This window comes from Mustelus asterias, unplaced genomic scaffold (assembly GCF_964213995.1).
Source record: "Mustelus asterias unplaced genomic scaffold, sMusAst1.hap1.1 HAP1_SCAFFOLD_1888, whole genome shotgun sequence".
In the NCBI taxonomy this organism is placed as follows: domain Eukaryota; kingdom Metazoa; phylum Chordata; class Chondrichthyes; order Carcharhiniformes; family Triakidae; genus Mustelus; species Mustelus asterias.
The window spans coordinates 45,474-65,253 of NW_027591833.1; the positions used below are offsets into that span (position 1 = coordinate 45,474).

Consider the following 19,780-nt stretch of genomic DNA (forward strand, 5'->3'; position numbering starts at 1 on the left):
TCTCCACATCTGTGCGAGGAAACCGGAGCACCCGGAGGAAACCCACGCAGACACGGGGAGAATGTGCAAACTCCACACAGGCAGTGACCCAAGCCGGGAATCGAACCCAGGTCCCTGGCGCCGTGAGGCAGCAGTGCTAACCCACTGTGCCACCGTGCCACCACAAATCCCAGCCTCCTAGATTTTGGGGGCATACACTCTCAATCGGCACAATGGTTAGCACTGCTGCCTCACAGCGCCAGGGATTTGGGTTCGATTCCCAGCTTGGGTCACTGTCTGTGCGCAGTCTGCACGTTCTCGCTATGTCTGCGTGGGTTTCCTGCGGGTGCTCCGGTTTCCTCTCACAGTCCAGAAGACGTGCGGGTTAGGTGGATTGACCTGAACAGGTGCCGGAGTGTGGCGACTAGGGGATTTTCACAGTAACTTCATTGCAGTGTTAATGTAAGTCTTGTGACTAATAAATAAATAAACAATTGGAAGAGTTCTTTGCCCCACCCACCCCTCCATTGCACTATTGATGTCAGCAGGTGGTGCCAAGTGTTGATTGTGGCTGGCACATTGTTCTGGGGGCACAGTAGCGGGCAAGTTTGGGGGTGTCACCAGAGCAGTGAGGGGCTCTGGATTATTGTTGGGGCAGAGCAGGGGGAGCTTAACGTTGGGTCAAACCTGACTGGCCAATGGGAAGCTCGTCTGGTTGTCTGCGATCGGTGTTGACCCTGAGCACCGATCCTGTGAATTCTGACAATTATTTCCTTTCGCCCCCTGCTCAGCCCAATTTACAAAAACAATGGGAGTTCCAGATAGATCAAAGACGTGCGGTGGATAGGCCATGCTAAAGTAACCCTAGTATCGGGGGATTAGGAAGGTAAATATCAAGGGTTAGGGGACTAGGATCTGGGTGGGATTGCTGTCGGAACAGACTCAATGGGCCGAATGGCCTCCTTCTGCACTGTAGGGATTCTATGAGAAAGAAAATGATGATATAGTTTTGTTGTTTTCTCTCTCCCTCTGGGACAGGGGCACAGATGAGTTGCTGGGAGTGATGGAGCGGGTGCACATTATAAATTCTACTCTCGGAAAGGCGCTGGGTGGAGCAGCAGGTGAGTGCGGACAAAGCCCTAGGATTTCATTTCTAGAGGGACAGCACTGAAAGGCAAGAGAGCTTCATGTTAAAACTGAGCTGGCTTCCGGGCAGTCAGCTCCTGTCTGTGACCTGGGCCAGCTTGGGGAGGCGATGGCAAAGTGGTATTGTCACCAGATTCATAAACAATGTCCTGGGGTCCTGACTTCGAATCCCGTGGCAGGTAGTGAAATTTGAATTCTAAAAGAATCTTGAATTAAAAGTCTAGTTCTGACCATTGTCGATGGTGATAAACCCATCTGGTTCATTAACCCCCTCTCGGGAAGGAAATCTGCCAATTCTGCCTGGCCTGGCCCACATGTGACTCCAGATCCCACAAATGCCCCCTGAATCGGCCAAGTCAGTTCAAGGGCAACCAATGACTCGCAAATCCCATGATGAATAAATTAACGCTGCCTTCCCTTACTCTTCCTCCCTTCCGCTTCGCCGTGTTAAATTCTCCCTCAGTGTATCCGAACAGGCGCCGGAGTGTGGCAACTGGGGAATTTTCACAGTAACTTCATTGCTGTGTTAATGTAAGCCTACTGGTGACTAATAAATAAAGTTAACTTTAAAAGTTTAAAAGGGAGGTTCATGAATAAGAAGACCCGAGCGAGTTCACACACACACATTGGTAGAAGCGGCAGGACAAGGCGGCTTATCTTTCCAAATAAAAGTGACTGGTTTTACAGATAAAGACTGCTCGTGTACACCATGAGCAAGGAAGTTAAATTAAACCTTTATAAATCATTGGTTAAGAATCAGCTGGGGTAGTGTGTCCAATCCGGGGTGCCGCTTTTTAGATAGGTCATAGAGCCATAGAGATATACAGCAGGGAAACAGGCCCTTCGGCCCAACTTGTCCATGCTGATCAGGTTTCCTAAACTGAACTAGTCCCACTTACCTGTGTTTGGCCCGTATCCCTCTAAACCTTTCTCATCCATGTACCTGTCCAAATGTCTTTTAAATGTTGTAATTATATCCGCCTCTACCACCTCCGGCTCATATTCCACACATGCACCACCCTCTGTGTGAAAAAGGTGCCCCTCGGGTCCCTTTCCCCCTCTCACCTTAAATCTACGCCTTCTAGTTTTAGACCCCGCCTCCCCGGGGGGAAAAGACCTTGGCAATTCACCTTATCTATGCCCCTCAAGATGTTATAGACCTCTATAAGGACGTCGACACTGTGACACTAATAAATAAACTTTAAACTTCACTTCTTTCCTAGAAAGAAAGAATCCCTACAGTGCAGAAGGAGGCCATTCAGCCCATCAAGTCTGCACCGACCACAATCCCACCCAGGCCTTATCCCCCATAACCCCACATATTTATCCTGCTAACCTGCGCAATCTGGGACACCAAGGGGCAATTTAGCATGGCCAATGCACCTAACCTGTACATCTTTGGACTGTGGGAGGAAACCGGAGCACCCGGAGGATATCCACGCAGACACGGGGAGGACGTGCAGACTCCGCACAGACAGTGACCCAAGCCGGGAGTTGAACCCGGGTCCTTAGCGTTGTGAGGCAGCAAAGAACAATACAGCACAGGAACAGGCCCTTCGGCCCTCCAAGCCTGCGCCGCTCATGTGCCCACTAGACCATTCTTTTGTATCCCTCTATTCCCAGTCTGTTCATGTGGCTATCTAGATAAGTCTTAAACGATCCCAGCGTGTCCGCCTCAATCACCTTGCTTGGCAGTGCATTCCAGGCTCCCACCACCCTCTGTGTAAAATACATCCCCCTGACATCTGTGTTGAACCTTGCCCCCCTCACCTTGAACCCGTGAGCCCTTGTGTTCGTCACCTCCGACCTGGGAAAAAGCTTCCCACTGTTCACTCTATCTATGCCCTTCATAATTTTATACACCTCATCCTCCGTCTTTCCAGGGAGAACAACCCCAGTTTACCTAATCTCTCCTCATAGCTAAGACCCTCCATACCAGGCAACATCCTGGTAAACCTTCTCTGTACTCTCTCCAAAGCCTCCACGTCCTTCTGGTAGTGTGGCGACCAGAACTGGACGCAGTACTCCAAATGTGGCCTAACCAACGTTCTATACAGCTGCAACATCATATGCCAACTTTTATATTCTATGCCCCGTCCAATAAAGGCAAGCATGCCATATGCCTCCTTCACCACCCTCTCCACCTGTGCTGCCACCTTTAAGGATCTGTGGACTTGTACACCCAGGCCCCTCTGTGTGTCTATACTTCTGATGGTTCTGCCATTTATTGTATAGCTCCCCCTTACATTAGATCTACCGAAATGCATCACTTCGCATTTATCTGGATTAAATTCCATCTGCCATTTCTCCGCCCAATGTTCCAGCCTATCTATATCCTGCTGTTTTCTCTGACAATGTTCATCACTATCCGCAACTCCAACAATCTTCGTGTCGTCCGCAAACTTACTGATCACACCAGCTACATCTTCCTCCAAATCATTTATATAAATCACAAACAGCAGAGGTCCCAGTACAGAGCCCTGCGGAACACCACTAGTCACAGACCTCCAACCGGAAAAGGACCCCTCCACTGCTACCCTCTGATCTTCTATGGCTAAGCCAGTTCTCCACCCATCGAACTAGCTCACCTTTTATCCTGTGAGATTTAACCTTTTGCACCAGTACTAACCACTGTGCCACCATGCTGTCCGTCTCTGCTTTCACACCAACTTCTCATCCTAGGTGAATTCGACCTCCATCTCTACCCTGCATGTTCACTTCACAAATCTCTCCACGCAAGCTCACCAAATTAGTCACAGCACCCCCCCCCTCCCCCGCACCTTGCCATCTCACGTGACCTCACTACCCTTGTCAATCTTTTCTGAACTTCAGATCATCGTCTTTAACCCTCCTCTCCAGCAAGTACAAGGGTCTCATGGGTTGCTTTGGGACTTTTTTCTTGTCCTTCTTGACCTGATCTGCAGCCTTCAGCTTGGCAGCGTCTTTACCCAACGTCTTCCAGCCGGGGGGGGGACTGCGTTCACTGAGTTCCATCCTTATCAATCCAACCATCTCCTTGTCTCCAGGGAATCACTTGCAATGGCTTTTCTTCCTGCTCCTGCGCAGTTATCTCTGGTTCACTCCCCCTCCCTGCCTCCCCACCCCCCCCCCCCCCCGGCCCCCAAGAGCCTGTTTTTGGACCCCCTCCTATATCTCATCTGCATGCTGTCCCTTGGCAACATATCCGCAAACATGTACGCTGCCCCACCAGTGCTCCCGTAGCCACCCCCCCAACCCTGACTCCTCCACTGTCTCCGAATTGAGATTGTCTGTTACCCTGTCTCTGATGAGCAGAGGTCTCCTCCATTTAGATGTGGGGAAGAGCGATGCCATTACCCTCCGTGCCCGTCGCAACATCCATTCCATAAAAATAGTAAAATAAAAGTAAAATATTGGACACTGCAGATGCTGGAAATCTGACGCAGTAACGGGAAACGCTGGATAAAACTCAGATCTGGCAGCATCTGTGAAGAGAGCAACAGGGAGTTATAGAGTCATAGAGGTTTACAGCATGGGAAACAGGCCCTTCAGCCCAACTTGTCCATGCCGCCCAGTTTTTACCACTAAGCTAGTCCCAGTTGCCCGCATTTGGCCCATATCCCTCTATACCCATCATACCCATGTAACTGTCTAAATGCTTTTTAAAGACAAAATTGTACCCGCCTCTACTACCTCTAGCAACTCGTTCCAGACACTCTCAACCCTCTGTGTGAAAAAATTGCCCAAGTGGACCCTTTTGTATCTCTCCCCTCTCACCTTAAACCTATGCCCTCTAGTTTTAGACTCCCCTACCTTTGGGAAAAGATATTGACTATCTAGCTGATCTGTGCCCCTCATTATTTTATAGACCTCTATAAGGTCACCCCTCAGCCTCCTACGCTCCAGGGGGAAAAGTCCCAGTCTATCCAGCCTCTCTTTATAACTCAAACCATCAAGTCCCGGTAGCATCCTAGTAAATCTCTTCTGCACTCGTTCTAGTTTAATAATATCCTTTCTATAATAGGGTGACCAGAACTGTACTCCAGGTGTGGCCTTACCAATGTCCTGTACAACTTCAACAAGACGTCCCAACTCCTGTAACGTTTCGAGTCCAGTAGGGCTCCTCTTCGGAACAGCGAAAGGCTCTGAGGAAGAGTTGTACGGATTTGAAACGTTAACTCTGTTTCTCTCTCTCCACAGACGCTGTGGGAGTTGCTGAGTTTATCCAGCATTCTTTTGTTATTTCTAAAGGATTGCGTTAGAGAAACGGCTGAGCCAGTTAGAACCATAGAAAATTACAGCTCAGAAACAGGCCTTTTGGCCCTTCTTGTCTGTGCCGAACCATTTTTTGCCTAGTCCCACTGACCTGCACTTGGACCATATCCCTCCACACCCCTCTCATCCATGAACCCGTCCAAGTTTTTCTTAAATGTTAAAAGTGACCCCGCATTTACCACTTTATCCGGCAGCTCATTCCACACTCCCACCACTCTCTGCGTGAAGAAGCCCCCCCTAATATTCCCTTTAAACTTTTCTCCTTTCACCCTTAACCCATGCCCTCTGGTTTTTTTCTCCCCTAGCCTCAGCGGAAAAAGCCTGCTTGCATTCACTCTATCTATACCCATCAAAATCTTATACACCTCTATCAAATCTCCCTTCAATCTTCTACGCTCCAGGAAATAAAGTCCCAACCTATTCAATCTCTCTCTGTAACTCAGCTTCTCAAGTCCCGGCAACATCCTTGTGAACCTTCTCTGCACTCTTTCAACCTTATTTACATCCTTCCTGTAACTAGGTGACCAAAACTGTACACAATACTCCAAATCCGGCCTCACCAATGCCTTGTATAACCTTACGATAACACTCCAACTTTTATACTCGATACTCCGATTTATAAAGGCCAATGTACCAAAGGCACTCTTTACGACCCTATCCACAGTTCTTTAAAAACTGGATAGAATGTGGAACTTGCTGCCACATGGACGTCACCAAATAGCAGAGATTTAAGGCAATTGGCCGATGTCCCAGAGGGCCAAGGAGGGGATATTTCTTTCATTGAGTGAGTTGTTTGCCTTGGCATGCAGTGGCGCGGGGAGTGGAGGAACTTTCAAAAGGAAATGGGATCACCCTTTCCTTTGGGCAACATCTGCAGACCGAGAGAAAGAGCTGAGGAGGGGGACTCTCTGGGCAGCTCTTTCAAAGAGCAAGCACAGGATCAATGGGCTGAATGGCCATCTCTTATGCTACATCATTCTCTGATTTAACAAAGAACTGAAGCTTTTAACGTGTCTTCTCTCGAAGGTGGATACACCACCGGGCCTAAAGCGCTGGTTACCCTCCTGCGACAGCGATCCAGGCCCTACCTCTTCTCCAATACCCTGCCCCCGCCTGTGGTCAGCTGTGCGGCCAAAGCCCTCGACCTCCTGATGGACAGCAACACGATCGCCCAAACCATGGCCTCAAAAACTAAAAGGTAAGTGATGCAGGAGTGAGCCTTGTGTGTCGGCCTCACCTCCACCCTCTGCTCTGAGGGGACACTGAAACATGTTTAATCGCTGTCTTTGCCGGTACATTTGGCTGTATTTTTCACTTTTAAACAAAACATAAGAAGCAAGAACTAGGAGTGGCCCACATTCCCAGCATGTGTCTCAAGGTGAAGAACCGTGGAATATTTGAGTCGCATCCGGCTGCAATTATTAAATAGTTGATTTTTCATGTCTTTTCCTGGTTTGATTCTCTCTCGTTCAGTTGTATCAGTCTGGACGGTCAGTCTGGACGGTCAGTCTGGACGGTCAGTCTGGATGGTCAGTCTGGACGGTCAGTCCCTCTGTGCCCACTCAGTATGTTGGTAAGCTTCTGGCTCCAGGTGTGGGGACTGAGATTCGGGACCTGTTAGAGACGCAGCTCCTCATTGTACGTTCACACACTGCTAAGTTCCACCCCCCTCACCATCGCCTCGGCTCAGACAGCCCAGGCCATCACTGCTGAACCCCTCATTTCATCTTCTTGCCCCATCTGGGGGTCACTATTCTAAAATTCTCCTTGCTGACCTCCCACCATCTGACCTTCAAATAGCCCCAAGTCCCCGCCGCACAGGCGCTGAGTGACATTCATCTCAGCCTGCACTGATTAACAACTAACATTACCCCCTCCTCCAATTGCAATAAATCCAAGTTGCATCTTGTCTATAAATCCTTCCATTGCCTTATCTCACTTGTCTCCGTATCCTCTCGCAGTGTGTTCACTGTCCCTCCCTCAATCACTGTACCCCTCTGACTCTGCCCTTTGCACCATTCCCCCTGACCTCTGAACTTTGAACTTCTGTCTCCACCAGTGAAAAATCCCCATTGTCCAATCTCCTCTGTTCCCCCTCTGCCTCACTGTACGCGTCTCCCCATTGGCTCATGGCGACTTGCCTTTGGTCGCCTTAATGGTGAGAAGTGCAGCGTAAATGCCAAAGTGGTTAGAATATGGAGTTTATTTATTAGTGTCACAAGTAAGGCTTACATTAACACTGCAATGAAGTTACTGTGAAAATCCCACTAGTCGCCACACTCCGGCGCCTGTTCGGGTACACTGAGGGAGAATTTAGCACGGCCAATGCACCCTAACCAGCACGCCTTTCAGACTGAGAGGGGAAACCGGAGCACCCGGAGGAAACCCACGCAGACACGGGGAGAACGTGCAGACTCCACACAGACAGTGATCCAAGCCAGGAATCGAACCCGGGACCCTGGCCCTGTGAGGCAGCAGTGCTAACCACTGTGCCACCCACTCACTTCCACAGGGAGGGGAGACTCGAAATGCATGAGGGAGAAAGCAACAGGACGGATTGTTGATGTTGGAGGCGGAGGTTTGGGTGGAAGCTGACGTGGAGCAGAAATCCGGCACGGACTGGTTACGCCAAATGAGCTGTCTGTGTGGAGTGTTCTCTATAAAGTAGAAGCTGGTAGCTTGCTCACCCTGAGGGAATTACTCATGTTCTCATCTAATATCAGAAGCAGCAACCCCGGGGGTTAGCTTCTCCCCTCCCTGCTTGCGAAACACTGATTCGACGAGTAGCACAGACTCAGAATTGAACCTGGTCAAATATTTGGCCATCGGGAAACGCCGCCCTTTCAGACACCCACTGAGTGTAAAGCAAGGTCAAGTTATGATTCAGACTATAGACTGGATTTATATCGCAGCCTTTGAGAAGATGTGAAATCTTCACTTCCCTTCCCAGAAATGAGCTGGAAAGTTGGCGACTCATTCACCTCGTGGGTAGGGATTGGAAGGAAGGCGAACGCACATTTTATTGCAGAGTTAACTGTAACTGTCTTTGTGGTCCCTTCTCCCTCCAATGCCTTGGTGCCTCCTAATGGACAGCAATACAACACTCTAACAATGCCTTCAAAAGCCTGGAGGCAATGGCCAACAGAGGTTCTGTGCACGCAGTGTGTTAGCGATCCTGACTCTGAGCCAGAAGCTCCGGGTTCGAGTCCCACCCCAGGACCTGATGTTCAAGGAGGATGCGTTCATAATGCGGCCAAACAGGTTGAGTGTCAACCTGCAAAATCCTTCCAAACATACATAGGAGGAGATGGTAGATACTCTGAGGATGATTTTCTAATCCTCACTGGATACAGGGGAGGTACCAGAGGATTGGAGGATTGCAAACCATTGTTTAAAAAGGAATTGAAGGAAATGTCAAACAATTATAGGCCAGTTAGTAGAATCAATCCTGAGAGGATTAACTGTCACGTATAAAGGCATGGACTGGTCAGGGATGGTCCGCATGGATTTGTTAAAGGAAGGTCCTGTCTCGCAAACTTGATTGAATTCTTTGAGGAAGTGACCAGAAGGGTTGATGAAGGTAGTGCGGTGGATGTTGTGTACATGGGTTTTAGCAAGGTGTTTGACAAGGCCCCACATGGCAGATTGGTCAAAAAAGTAAAAGCCCTGGGATACAGGGTAATGTGGCCAACCGGGTCAAAGGTTGGCTCAGTAACAGGAAACAAAGGTTGATGGATTCCTTGACACACCAGTTTGGCGTGTCTCTGTTTCTCTCGGCAGTCAGTCTGAGTGCCGGTCGGAGCGGAGTCGGAGACGCTGCGTGCTGCCACTTTACACCGGGCTGGGATCCCAGTCATTCCCGGGGCAGGGAGAGACGTGTCTGGACCCTCTCTTTAAGGATCAAACACAGACTGTCTGACTTGCAAAGAACCTGCCTACAGTATATCTAGTGGCAAGACCAACGTTTCCAGAGACTTCAACTCTGGACATACAAACGCGCAGCAGGCCATTCAGCCCCTCAGGCCTGTTCCGCCATTCACATAACGGCTGCTCTGACTACGGCCTCTTTGTTCCTGTCTATCCCTGCACTCCCTTCCCAGTCCAGCGTCTATCTACCCCAGCGTTGTAAATATTCAATCATCCTGTCTCCCTGCTCTCTGGGGAAGGGGATTCCGCTGACATTGAATTTAAATTCCACCAGCTGCCATGGTGGGATTTGAACCCATGTCCCCCAGAGCAGTAGCCGGGGCCTCTGGATTACTAATCCAGTGAGGTGACCGTTGCCCCACCTTCTCGCTGCTCGTTCCAATTTGCTGCACTGGTCGCTGGTGAAGTAAAGTTTATTTATTAGTCATGAGTAAGGCTTACATTAACACTGCAATGAAGTTACTGTGAAATTCCCCTAGTCACCACACACCGGTGCCTGTTTGGGTCAATGCTCCCTAATCAGGTCTTTCGGATTGTGGGTGGAAACCGGAGCACCCAGAGGAAACCCACGCAGACACGGGGAGAACGTGCAAACTCTGCACAGATAGAGGCCCAAACCGGGAATCGAACCTGGGTCCCTGGCGCTGTGAGGCAGCAGTGCTAACCACTGTGCCACCCCGTGAAGTGTTGAGGGTGGGTACAGGCCTGAGGTGAATTCTCGGCGGTCACTTTCACCCCGCCACAGCTGACTGGGTTTGAGCTAAGCGGACAGCGCGGTAACCACTACACGGGGCTCTTGTAGCCATTGAGAAGATTCAGGTTGGTTATTTGGCTGTGGATGGAATATAAATCATCACCCCTTGCCTGGCAGTGTCTTGGATTGAGGCAGGCTGTGGGGCAGGTAAATGTGGAAGATGTAGAAAGCTCGGTGTTGTTTTTCAGGCTGATCTCCGTGTGTGGTGAAACCCTCATCCACACCATTGTTACCTCTCTAACCATTCCAATACTTCCCTGACCAGCTTCCCACCTACTCGGGGGAGACTTGATGGGCTGAATGGCCTAATTCTGTTCCTATATCTTACGGTCTACCACCCTCATTAGATTCAGATTATCCAAAACTCTGCGCCACATGTATAAACTCTCACTGAGTCCCATTCATCCATCAGCGCTATGCTCACCCCCATGTGCCCCCGCCCTACATTGACTCAACTGTTTGGCAATTTTCACCCTTGTTTCCGAATCTCTCTCCCTCTCCAGTGGTGATGTCTCCAGTGGCACTGGAGGGGATACAGAGGAGATTCACTAGGTTGATTCTGGAGTTGAGATGGTTGACTTATGAGGAGAGACTGAGTAGACTGGGGCTATACTCATTGGAATTCAGAATAATGAGGGGCGGTCTTATCGAAACATATAGGATAATGAAGGGAATAGATAAGATAGAAACAGGGAAGTTGTTTCCACTGGTGGGTGAAACTAGAACTAGGGAGCATGGCCTCAAAATAAGGGGGAGCAGATTTAGGACTGAGTTGAGGAGGAATTTCTTCACTCAAAGGGTTGTGAATCTGTGGAATTCCCTGCCCAGTGAAGCAGTTGAGGCTACCTCATTGAATGTTTTTAAGGCAAGGATAGATACATTTTTGAACAGTAAAGGAATCAAGGGTTATGGTGAGCGGGCGGGTAAGTGGAGCTGAGTCCACGAAAAGATCAGCCATGATCTTATTGAATGGCGGAGCAGGCTCGAGGGGCCAGATTGTCTACTCCTGCTCCTAGTTCTTATGATAGGTCAAATGCACTGTGGGGATTGTATGATTTGAATGGACTCTGTATTGATTTGATTGGACTGTTTCTGTGCAGGTTCCGCAGTCAGATGACCGCTGCAGGCTTCACCATTGGTGGAATGGACCATCCCATTTGTCCGGTGATGCTGGGAGATGCGCGGTTGGCCTCAGCAATGGCAGAGGACATGTTGAAACGAGGTAATCTGCAGAGCCAAGTGTCCGCAGTATCCGCGCGTCCCAGCTTTCAGGGCAGCTGCTTGCTGGGTTGTTGGATTTTACCCAATACTTCCTCCCCTCTGATCCTGGGTGGGTGAGAGAGACCGCGGCAGCTGTCCCGCCTCTGAGGTTTATTTTTAAATTTTTTATTGTTGATGCTGTCAGTATCCTGTGTTGTATTGAACGGTGAATGCTTGCTGCCAATATTGAAATATCAAAGATGTGGAGTTGCCGGCGTTGGACTGGGGTGGGCACAGTAGGAAGTCTCACAACACCAGGTTAAAGTCCAACGGGTTTATTTTGGATCCCAAGCTTTCGGAGCGCTGCTCCTTCCTCAGATGAGACAAATGCAAGAATTCACCTGATGAAGGGGCAGCGCTCCGAAAGCTTGTGATTCCAAATAAACCTGTTGGACTTTAACCTGGTGTTGTGAAACTCCTTACTAAAATATCAAATGCACAAGGATTTTCTTCTTAATTGTCACAGAATGGACGCTGTAGGGAGCTTTAAATGTGGCGGGAAATTTGGTTTATCTTGGTTTTCCAATTAGAACCAGTGACTGACTACCCCTCCCGCCTTCAGCATCTACTCTGACTGGAATACTGCCCTGAAAGCCATTCTCTCTGTGGAACATTCTCTGCCCATGTTCTCCTGATGTGAACAGAACTCCCACTTACCTGATGAAGGAGCAGCGCTCTGAAAGCTAGTGGCTTTTGCTACCAAATAAACCTGTTGGACTTTAACCTGGTGTTGTTAAACTTCTTACTGTGTTTACCCCACTCCAACGCCGGCACCTCCACATCATGTAAAAGACTCCCCAGGCACTAGACGCTGGTCTTGAAGGGGAGGTAGTGGTGTCACGGTGTTGTCACTGGGCTAGTAATCCAAAGATCTGGGTTGGAAATTTGAATTCAGTAAAAATCCGGAATGAAGAGCTCTAACAATGACCATGAAACCATTGCCATAAAGCCCATCCTCTCCTTCCGTACATTGACTCCAGATCCACAGCAATGTGGTTGACTCTTAAATGCCCTCTGAAATACCTCGCAAGCCCCTCAGTTCAGTGAATGATTGAATATTATTAGTGGCAGCACTCTGGGACCCGAGTGGGAGAGTGGTCAGTTCGAGGCCCACTCCTGTGCAGTGCCGGGGGAGTGCAGCACTGTTGGCGATGCTATCTTTCAAATGAAGCGCTGCCCTCTTGGCTGGATGTAAAAGACTCACAACACCAGGTTAAAGTCCAACAGGTTTATTCGGTAGCAAAAGCCACACTAGCTTTCGGAGCGCTGCTCCTTCATCAGGTGAGTGGGAGCTCTGTTCACAAACAGGGTATATAAAGACTCAAACTCAATTTACAAAATAATGGTTGGAATGCGAGTCTTTACAGGCAATCAAGTCTTAAAGGTACAGACAATGTGAGTGGAGAGAGGGTTAAGCACAGGTTAAAGAGATGTGTATTGTCTCCAGCCAGGACAGTTAGTGAGATTTTGCAAGCCCAGGCAAGTCGTGGGGGTTACAGATAGTGTGACATGAACCCCATGGAATTCTGGGTTCCTGACTGGAGACAATACACATCTCTTTAACCTGTGCTTAACCCTCTCTCCACTTACATTGTCTGTACCTTTAAGACTTGATTACCTGTAAAGACTCGCATTCCAACCATTATTTTGTAAATTGAGTTTGTGTCTTTATATGCCCTGTTTGTGAATAGAACTTCCACTTACCTGATGAAGGGGCAGCGCTCCGAAAGCTAGTGGCTTTTGCTACCAAATAAACCTGTTGGACTTTAACCTGGTGTTGTGGGACTTCTTACTGTGTTTACCCCAGCGCCAGGGACCCGGCATCTCCACATCATGTAAAAGACTCCCCAGGGCACTATTTCAAATGACAAGTGAGTTCTCCCTGATGAGCTGACCAACATCTAGCCATAGAATCATCATAGAATCCTTACAATGCGGAAGGAGGCCATTCGGCCCATCGAGTCTGCACCGACCACAATCCCAGGCCCTACCCCCATAACCCCATGCATTGACCCTATCTAGTCCTCCTGACACCAAGGGGCAATTTAGCCTGGCCAATCCAACTAACCCGCACGTCTTCCAGACTGTGGGAAGAAACTGGAGCATCCGGAGGAAACCCACGCAGACACGGGGAGAATGTGCAGACTCCGCACAGACAGTGACCCGAGGTTGGAATTGAACCCAGGTCCCTGGTGCTGTGAGACAGCAGCGCTAACCTACTGTGCCACCCAAACTCATCCACTGTAACAAAATTATTTGGTCACGATCACACCGTTGTTTGTGGGAGCTTGCTGTGCACAAATTGGCTGCCGTATTTCCCAAAGTACAACAGTGGCACCACTTCATAGAATCCCTGTGGTGGCCATTCGGCCCAGTGAGTCTGCACCCACTCGGAAGAGTATTTTAGGGTAGGGCCCTCCCCGTAATCCTAGTCATTTACCCTGCTAATCCACCTAACCCTCTTTGGAGCGTGGGAGGAAACCGGAGCACCCGGAGGAAACCCACGCAGACACGGGGAGAACGTGCAAACTCCACACAGACAGTGACCCAAGCCGGAATCGAACCCGGGTCCCTGGCGCTGCGAGGCGGCAGTGCTAACCACTGTGCCACCGTGCCGCCCCTTACAGGGTTAGAGCCTGGGTGGGACTGCTGTCGGTGCAGACTCGATGGGCCGAATGGCACTGTAGGGATTCTATAATGTAGTCCAGGGTTCCACATTCCAGGAGCAGGAGGTTAGGCGTTGCCGGATGTTTTTGCGGGGATTCCCGTGCGCCTGTAGTGTTTCTCCGTCCTTCCATTCACCTCATGTTGCTTTGTCGCAGGAATATACGTGATTGGCTTCAGTTACCCCGTGGTCCCCAAGGGCAAAGCACGAATCCGGGTGCAGATTTCCGCTGCCCATAGCGACGAGGATATCGACCAATGTCTGGCGGCCTTCGTGGAGGTTGGGCGCAAGCACAAAGTGATTCCCTGAAAGGCAGCGGAGGCCTCTTGGCCCCAAAGCAGACCTCCCAAAAACACGGATTCCGAACATTATCTAACACCGTAAAGCTAATCCAACCAAAGTTTGAGAGATTTGGTTTAACTGCTAGTGCCTTTCTGCTTACTAAAAGGATGTGTCAGCTCTGTATGAAATCAGCGTGCTTTTGCATAGAACCCAAAGTATTGTAACCCCCCCATTGATACGGAGATGTTACATTTAATCAAATCCTGGGATATTGAGGACCTGGGATTTCTCTCTCTGACATTCTGATAAAGCTGAAGCTTGTGTGAGAGCAGCCAGTCCTGGGGAGGTCAGGCCTTCGCCAGTTGGATATATTTATTCGATTAAAGCCTCCCCGAGCCCCACACCATCCTGAGTTGGAAATATATCGGCTGCTCCTTCACTGTCGCTGGGTCAAAATCCTGGAACTCCCTCGAACCTCATTGTGGGCGTACCTACACCACATGGACTGCAGCGGTTCAAGAAGGTCACATCAAGGGCGGTTAAGGATGGGCAATAAATGCTGGCCTAACCGGTGACATTCACACCTCAGGGGACAATTAGGGATGGGAAGCCATTGCTAAACTAACCAGTGACTTCTGCATCCCATTGAATTAATAAATAAACTGATTTATGTTCCACACAAGCCTCCTACTTTTTCTATTGGCAAACTAATCCACCTATTGGTCCTTCTGTCGTGAGTAAGATTTGGTTAAAAGCAAATTACTGCAGATGCTGGAATCCGAAGCAAAAACAGGGAACACTGGAAAATCTCAGCAGGCCTGACAGCATCTGTGGAGAGAGAATAGAGCCAACGTTTCAAGTCTCTCTGTCCACAGATGCTGCCAGATCTGCTGAGATTTTCCAGTGTTTTCTGTTTTTGTTGGATGTGGTGAATTGAGTTGCTTAGTGACAATACCATAAGCTGAAGAAGGCCATTGCGTCTGCACAGATAACATACCCACCCAGAGATAAACTCCACAGACAGTCACCCAAGGCCAGAATCGAACCCGGGTCCCTGGCGCTGTGAGGCAGCAGTCCTAGCCACTGTGCTGCCCCTTATGGAAAAAGGGCCTGGGTGGGATTGTGGTTGATGCAGACTCGATGGGCTGAATGGCCTCCTTCTGCACTGTAGGGATTCTATAAAGTATTCTTACGTTTCTTAGAACTTTTAAGACGGCACCTCTGGATAGCAAGGAGTTGGAATGGGATTTTGTTTAACCTTGAGACGAGTATTAAAAATTTCGGTTTAACATTAAACTGATACAACCCAAGAACTGTGTTAGAAAACTGCAGTTTTGGATTCCGCACTCACTATAGGATGAACAATCAATAGGCACTTTACAGAGAATACAGAGCGATTGATGAGAATACTCCCTGGTTAAAGAGACACTTGAAAATTAGGTATGTTTTCATTAGATTTGATTTATTATTGTCATGTATCGATATAGAGTGGAAAGTATTGATTCTTGCACGTTATACAGACAAGGCATACCGTTCATAGAGAAGAAAAGGAGAGGGTGCAGAATGTAGTGTTACAGTCATAGCTAGGGTGTAGAGAAAGATCAACTTAATGCGAGGTAGGTCCATTCAAAAGTCTGATGGCAGCAGGGAAGAAGCTGTTCTTGAGTCGGTTGGTACGTGACCTCAGACTTTTGTATCTTTTTTCTGAAGGAAGGCGGAAGAGAGAATGTCCGGGGTGCGTGGGGTCCTTAATTATGCTGGCTGCTTTGTCGAGGCAGTGGGAAGTGTAGACAGAGTCAATGGATGGGAGGCTGGTTTGCGTGATGGACTGGGCTTCATTTACGATTCTTAGTTTTTTTGCAGCCAAGAGAACACAGGACAATAGAAGTTTTTAAAATTCTGGAAGGTCGGTAGAAGCAGTCTCTGCTCCTAAGTAGTTCAGGGGTCACAAAATGGAATCATAGAATCCCTACTGTGCAGAAGGAGGCCATTCGGCCCATCGAGTCTGCACCGACAGCAATCTCACCCAGACTCTATCCCTGTGACCCCACATATTTACCCTGCTAATTCCCTGACAGTAGGGTCAATTTATCGTGGCCAATTAATCTAACCCGCACATCTTTTGGACTGTGGGAGGAAACAGGAGCACCCGGAGGAAACCCACGCAGACATGGGGAGAATGTGCAAACTCCGCACAATCACACACGCGCACAGTCACCCGAGGCCAGAATTAAACCTGGGTCCCTGGCACTGTGAGGCAACAGTGCTAACCACTGTGCCATCCTAAGATGTGGAACTACTGAAATTCCTGTCAAAGATTAGTGTTTGAGACAGAGAGCTGGTTGATGAGATAGGTGGGTCCGAGGGAAAGCAGCCAGAACGAGCTGGGAAAGCGGTGGATGGATTGTGCTCAGGATAAATGTGGACACTAATGGTTCAAGCCAGTGGCTGACTGTCATCTTAAGGGCAACTAGGAATGGGCAGCAAATGCTGGCATTGCCCAATGACATCCACAACCCTTTATTGTCATCATTCTTGGGGTCACCATTGACCAGAAACTCAACTGGACTCGCCACATAAACACAGTGGCTACAAGAGCAGGTCAGAGGCTAGGAATACTGCGGCGAGTAACTCACCTCCTGACTCCCCAAAGCCTATCCACCATCTCCAAGTCAGGAGTGTGATGGAATTCTCCCCACTTGCCTGGATGGGTGCAGCTCCAACAACACTCAAGAAGCTCGACACCATTCAGGACAAAGCAGCCCCGCTTGATTGGCACCACATCCACAAACATCCACTCCCTCCACCACCAATGCTCAGTAGCAGCAGTGTGTACCATCTACAAGATGCACTGCAGCAATTCACCAAAGATCCTTAGACAGCACCTTCCAAACCCATGACCACTTCCATCTAGAAGGACAAGGACAGTAGATACCTGGGGAACACCATCACCTGCAAGTTCCCCTCCAAGCCACTCACCATCCTGACTTGGAAATATATCGCCGTTCCTTCGCAGTCGCTGGGTCAAAATCCTGGAATTCCAAGAAGGCAGCTCAGCACCACCTTCTCAAGGGCAACTAGGGATGGGCAATAAATGCTGGCCAGCCAGCGACGCCCATGTCCCACGCACGAATAAAAAAAATGTTAAACCGAGGTCTCATCTGCTGTCTCACTTCTGGTCGGGAGAGATTCCCTGAAACTATTCCAAAGAAGAACGGAGGAATCGTCCTGGTTAATATTTCTCTTTCCCCTACTACCACTGATTATTTGGTCGTTATAATTCTCTTAGTGGGAGCTTGCTCTGCACAAATTGGCTGTAATATAGTGAACGGCACTATATAAATGCAACTCTCTCTTTTACAGTTACTTTCTGGAATGCTGCCTCAGAGTTTAAAGTTTTAAAGTTTATTTATTAGTGCTACAAGTAGCTGACATTAACACTGCAATGAAGTTACTGTGAAAATCCCCTAGTCGCCACACTCCGGCGCCTGTTCGGGTACATGGAGGGAGAATTTAGCACGGCCAATGCACCCTAACTAGCACGTCTTTCGGACTGTGGGAGGAAACCGAAGCACCCGGAGGAAACCCACGCAGACACGGGGAGAATGTGCAGACTCCACACAGACAGTGACCCAAATCGGGAATCGAACCCAGGTCCCTGGCGCTGTGAGGCAGCAGTGCCAACCACTGTGCCACCATGCTGCCTCTCTTGTGTGGTGGCTCTGCCCATGATATTCCCTCTCGCCCACACGTGCCAACGCTGAGCTCATAGATTCCTGGGAGCACAGCTGGGCTGAATGGCCTATACCTGGAAGGCTCATGGATTTAAAATTACAATTCCAAGATAAGGGATAAGGAGAAAACTTCTCACTGTCTCCTACCATGATCGGTAAGACTCAGACCCAAAAGGCCGTTCTATAAATAATTTTAAAAAGGGAGGTGGACAGGTGTTTGAGGGGCAGAAGGTACAGAATTGCAGACAAAAAGCAGTGATGTGAAATCAAACTTAGCTGCCTCACAGCGCCTGGGACGCAGGTTCAATTCCCCGCTTGGGTCACTACCTGTGTGGAGTTTGCACATTCTCCCCGTGTCTGCGTGGGTTTCCTCCAAGTGCTCCGGTTTCCTCCCACAGTCCAAAGATGTGCGGGTTAGGTGGATTGGCCATGGAAAATACAAAGAACAGTAGAGCACAGGAACAGGCTCTTCAGCCCTCCAAGCCTGTGCCGATCATGTTGTTCCATCTACACCAACCACTCATATCCCTCTATTCCCCATCTGTTCATGTGTCGATCCAGATAAGTCTTAAATGTTGCTAACGTAACTGCCTCAACCACCTCACTTGGCAGTGCATTCCAGGCCCCCACCACCCTCTGTGTAAAAAACTTCCCCCGCACATCTCCACTGAACCTTTCCCCCCTTATCTTGAACTTGTGCCCCCTTGTAATTGTCATTTCTGCCCTGGGCAAAAACTTCCAACTGTTCACCCTATCCACACCCCTCATAATTTTTATAAAAGTGTGTGGGGTAACGGGCTGGGGAAGAGAGCCTGGATAAGGTACTCTTTCAGAGAGTCGGTGCGGTGCAGACTCAATGGGCCGAATGGCCTCCTGTAGGGATTCTATGAACTCCATCTACACACCTTGCTGCCAAATCCTTTGATGCCTTGACAAGAATCCATTGGCCGCAGTTTTGAAATGGTCAGGAATCGTACCTTTGATGTGTTGACAAGTGAAGGTCACTGATGGAATGTATGAAGTATCTGGGGGGTGAGCAGGATCTTTATTTCACCCGGGGGAACTGCCAAATAACTCTGATGAAATTAACCAACCACAATATTTATGTGTAGGAGCCTCCAATCTCCTGATAAGATCCAGTGAGCCTCAGCAAAGCATAATCAGGGACCCCACGTACCCCCGGACATTCTCTCTTCCACCTTCTGCCATCAGGAAAAAGATACAAAAGTCTCAGGTCACGTACCAACCGACTCAAGAACAGCTTCCCTGCTGCTGTCAGACTTTTGAATGGATCTACCTTGCATTGGTATGGCTCCTGCTCTGCCCAAGACTGCAAGGAACTACAAAAGGTTGTGAATGTAGCCCAATCCATCACGCAAACCAGCCTCCCATCCATTGACTCCGTCTACACTTCCCGCTGCCTCGGCAAAGCAGCCAGCATAATTAAGGACCCCACGCACCCTGGACATTCTTTCTTCCACCTTCTTCCGTCGGGAAAAAGATACAAAAGTCTGAGGTCACGTCCCAACCGACTCAAGAACAGCTTCTTCCCTGCTGCTGTCAGACTTTTGAATGGACCTACCTTGCATTAAGTTGATCTTTCTCTACACCCTAGCTATGACTGTAACACTACATTCTGCACTCTCTCCTTTCCTTCTCTATGAACGGTATGCTTTGTCTGTATAACGTGCAAGAAATAATACTTTTCATTGTATACTAATACATGTGACAATAAATCAAATCAAATCAAAAAACGGCAGGCTGCTCCAGAGCATGATG

General features: G+C 49.0%; 1 protein-coding gene across 1 annotated transcript in view; it reads left to right on the plus strand.

The window, feature by feature from the left end:
• gcat (glycine C-acetyltransferase) overlaps window positions 1-14,949 on the plus strand; it is a 29,964-nt gene extending 15,015 nt beyond the window's left edge. The window contains exons 6-9 of the mRNA XM_078206933.1: window positions 1,018-1,100; window positions 6,406-6,577; window positions 11,161-11,282; window positions 14,143-14,949. Coding sequence (XP_078063059.1) covers window positions 1,018-1,100; window positions 6,406-6,577; window positions 11,161-11,282; window positions 14,143-14,294 — 529 coding nt within the window. The 3' untranslated portion in view covers window positions 14,295-14,949. The remainder of the gene's footprint in view (window positions 1-1,017; window positions 1,101-6,405; window positions 6,578-11,160; window positions 11,283-14,142) is intronic.
• The last annotated feature ends 4,831 nt before the right edge of the window (window positions 14,950-19,780 follow it).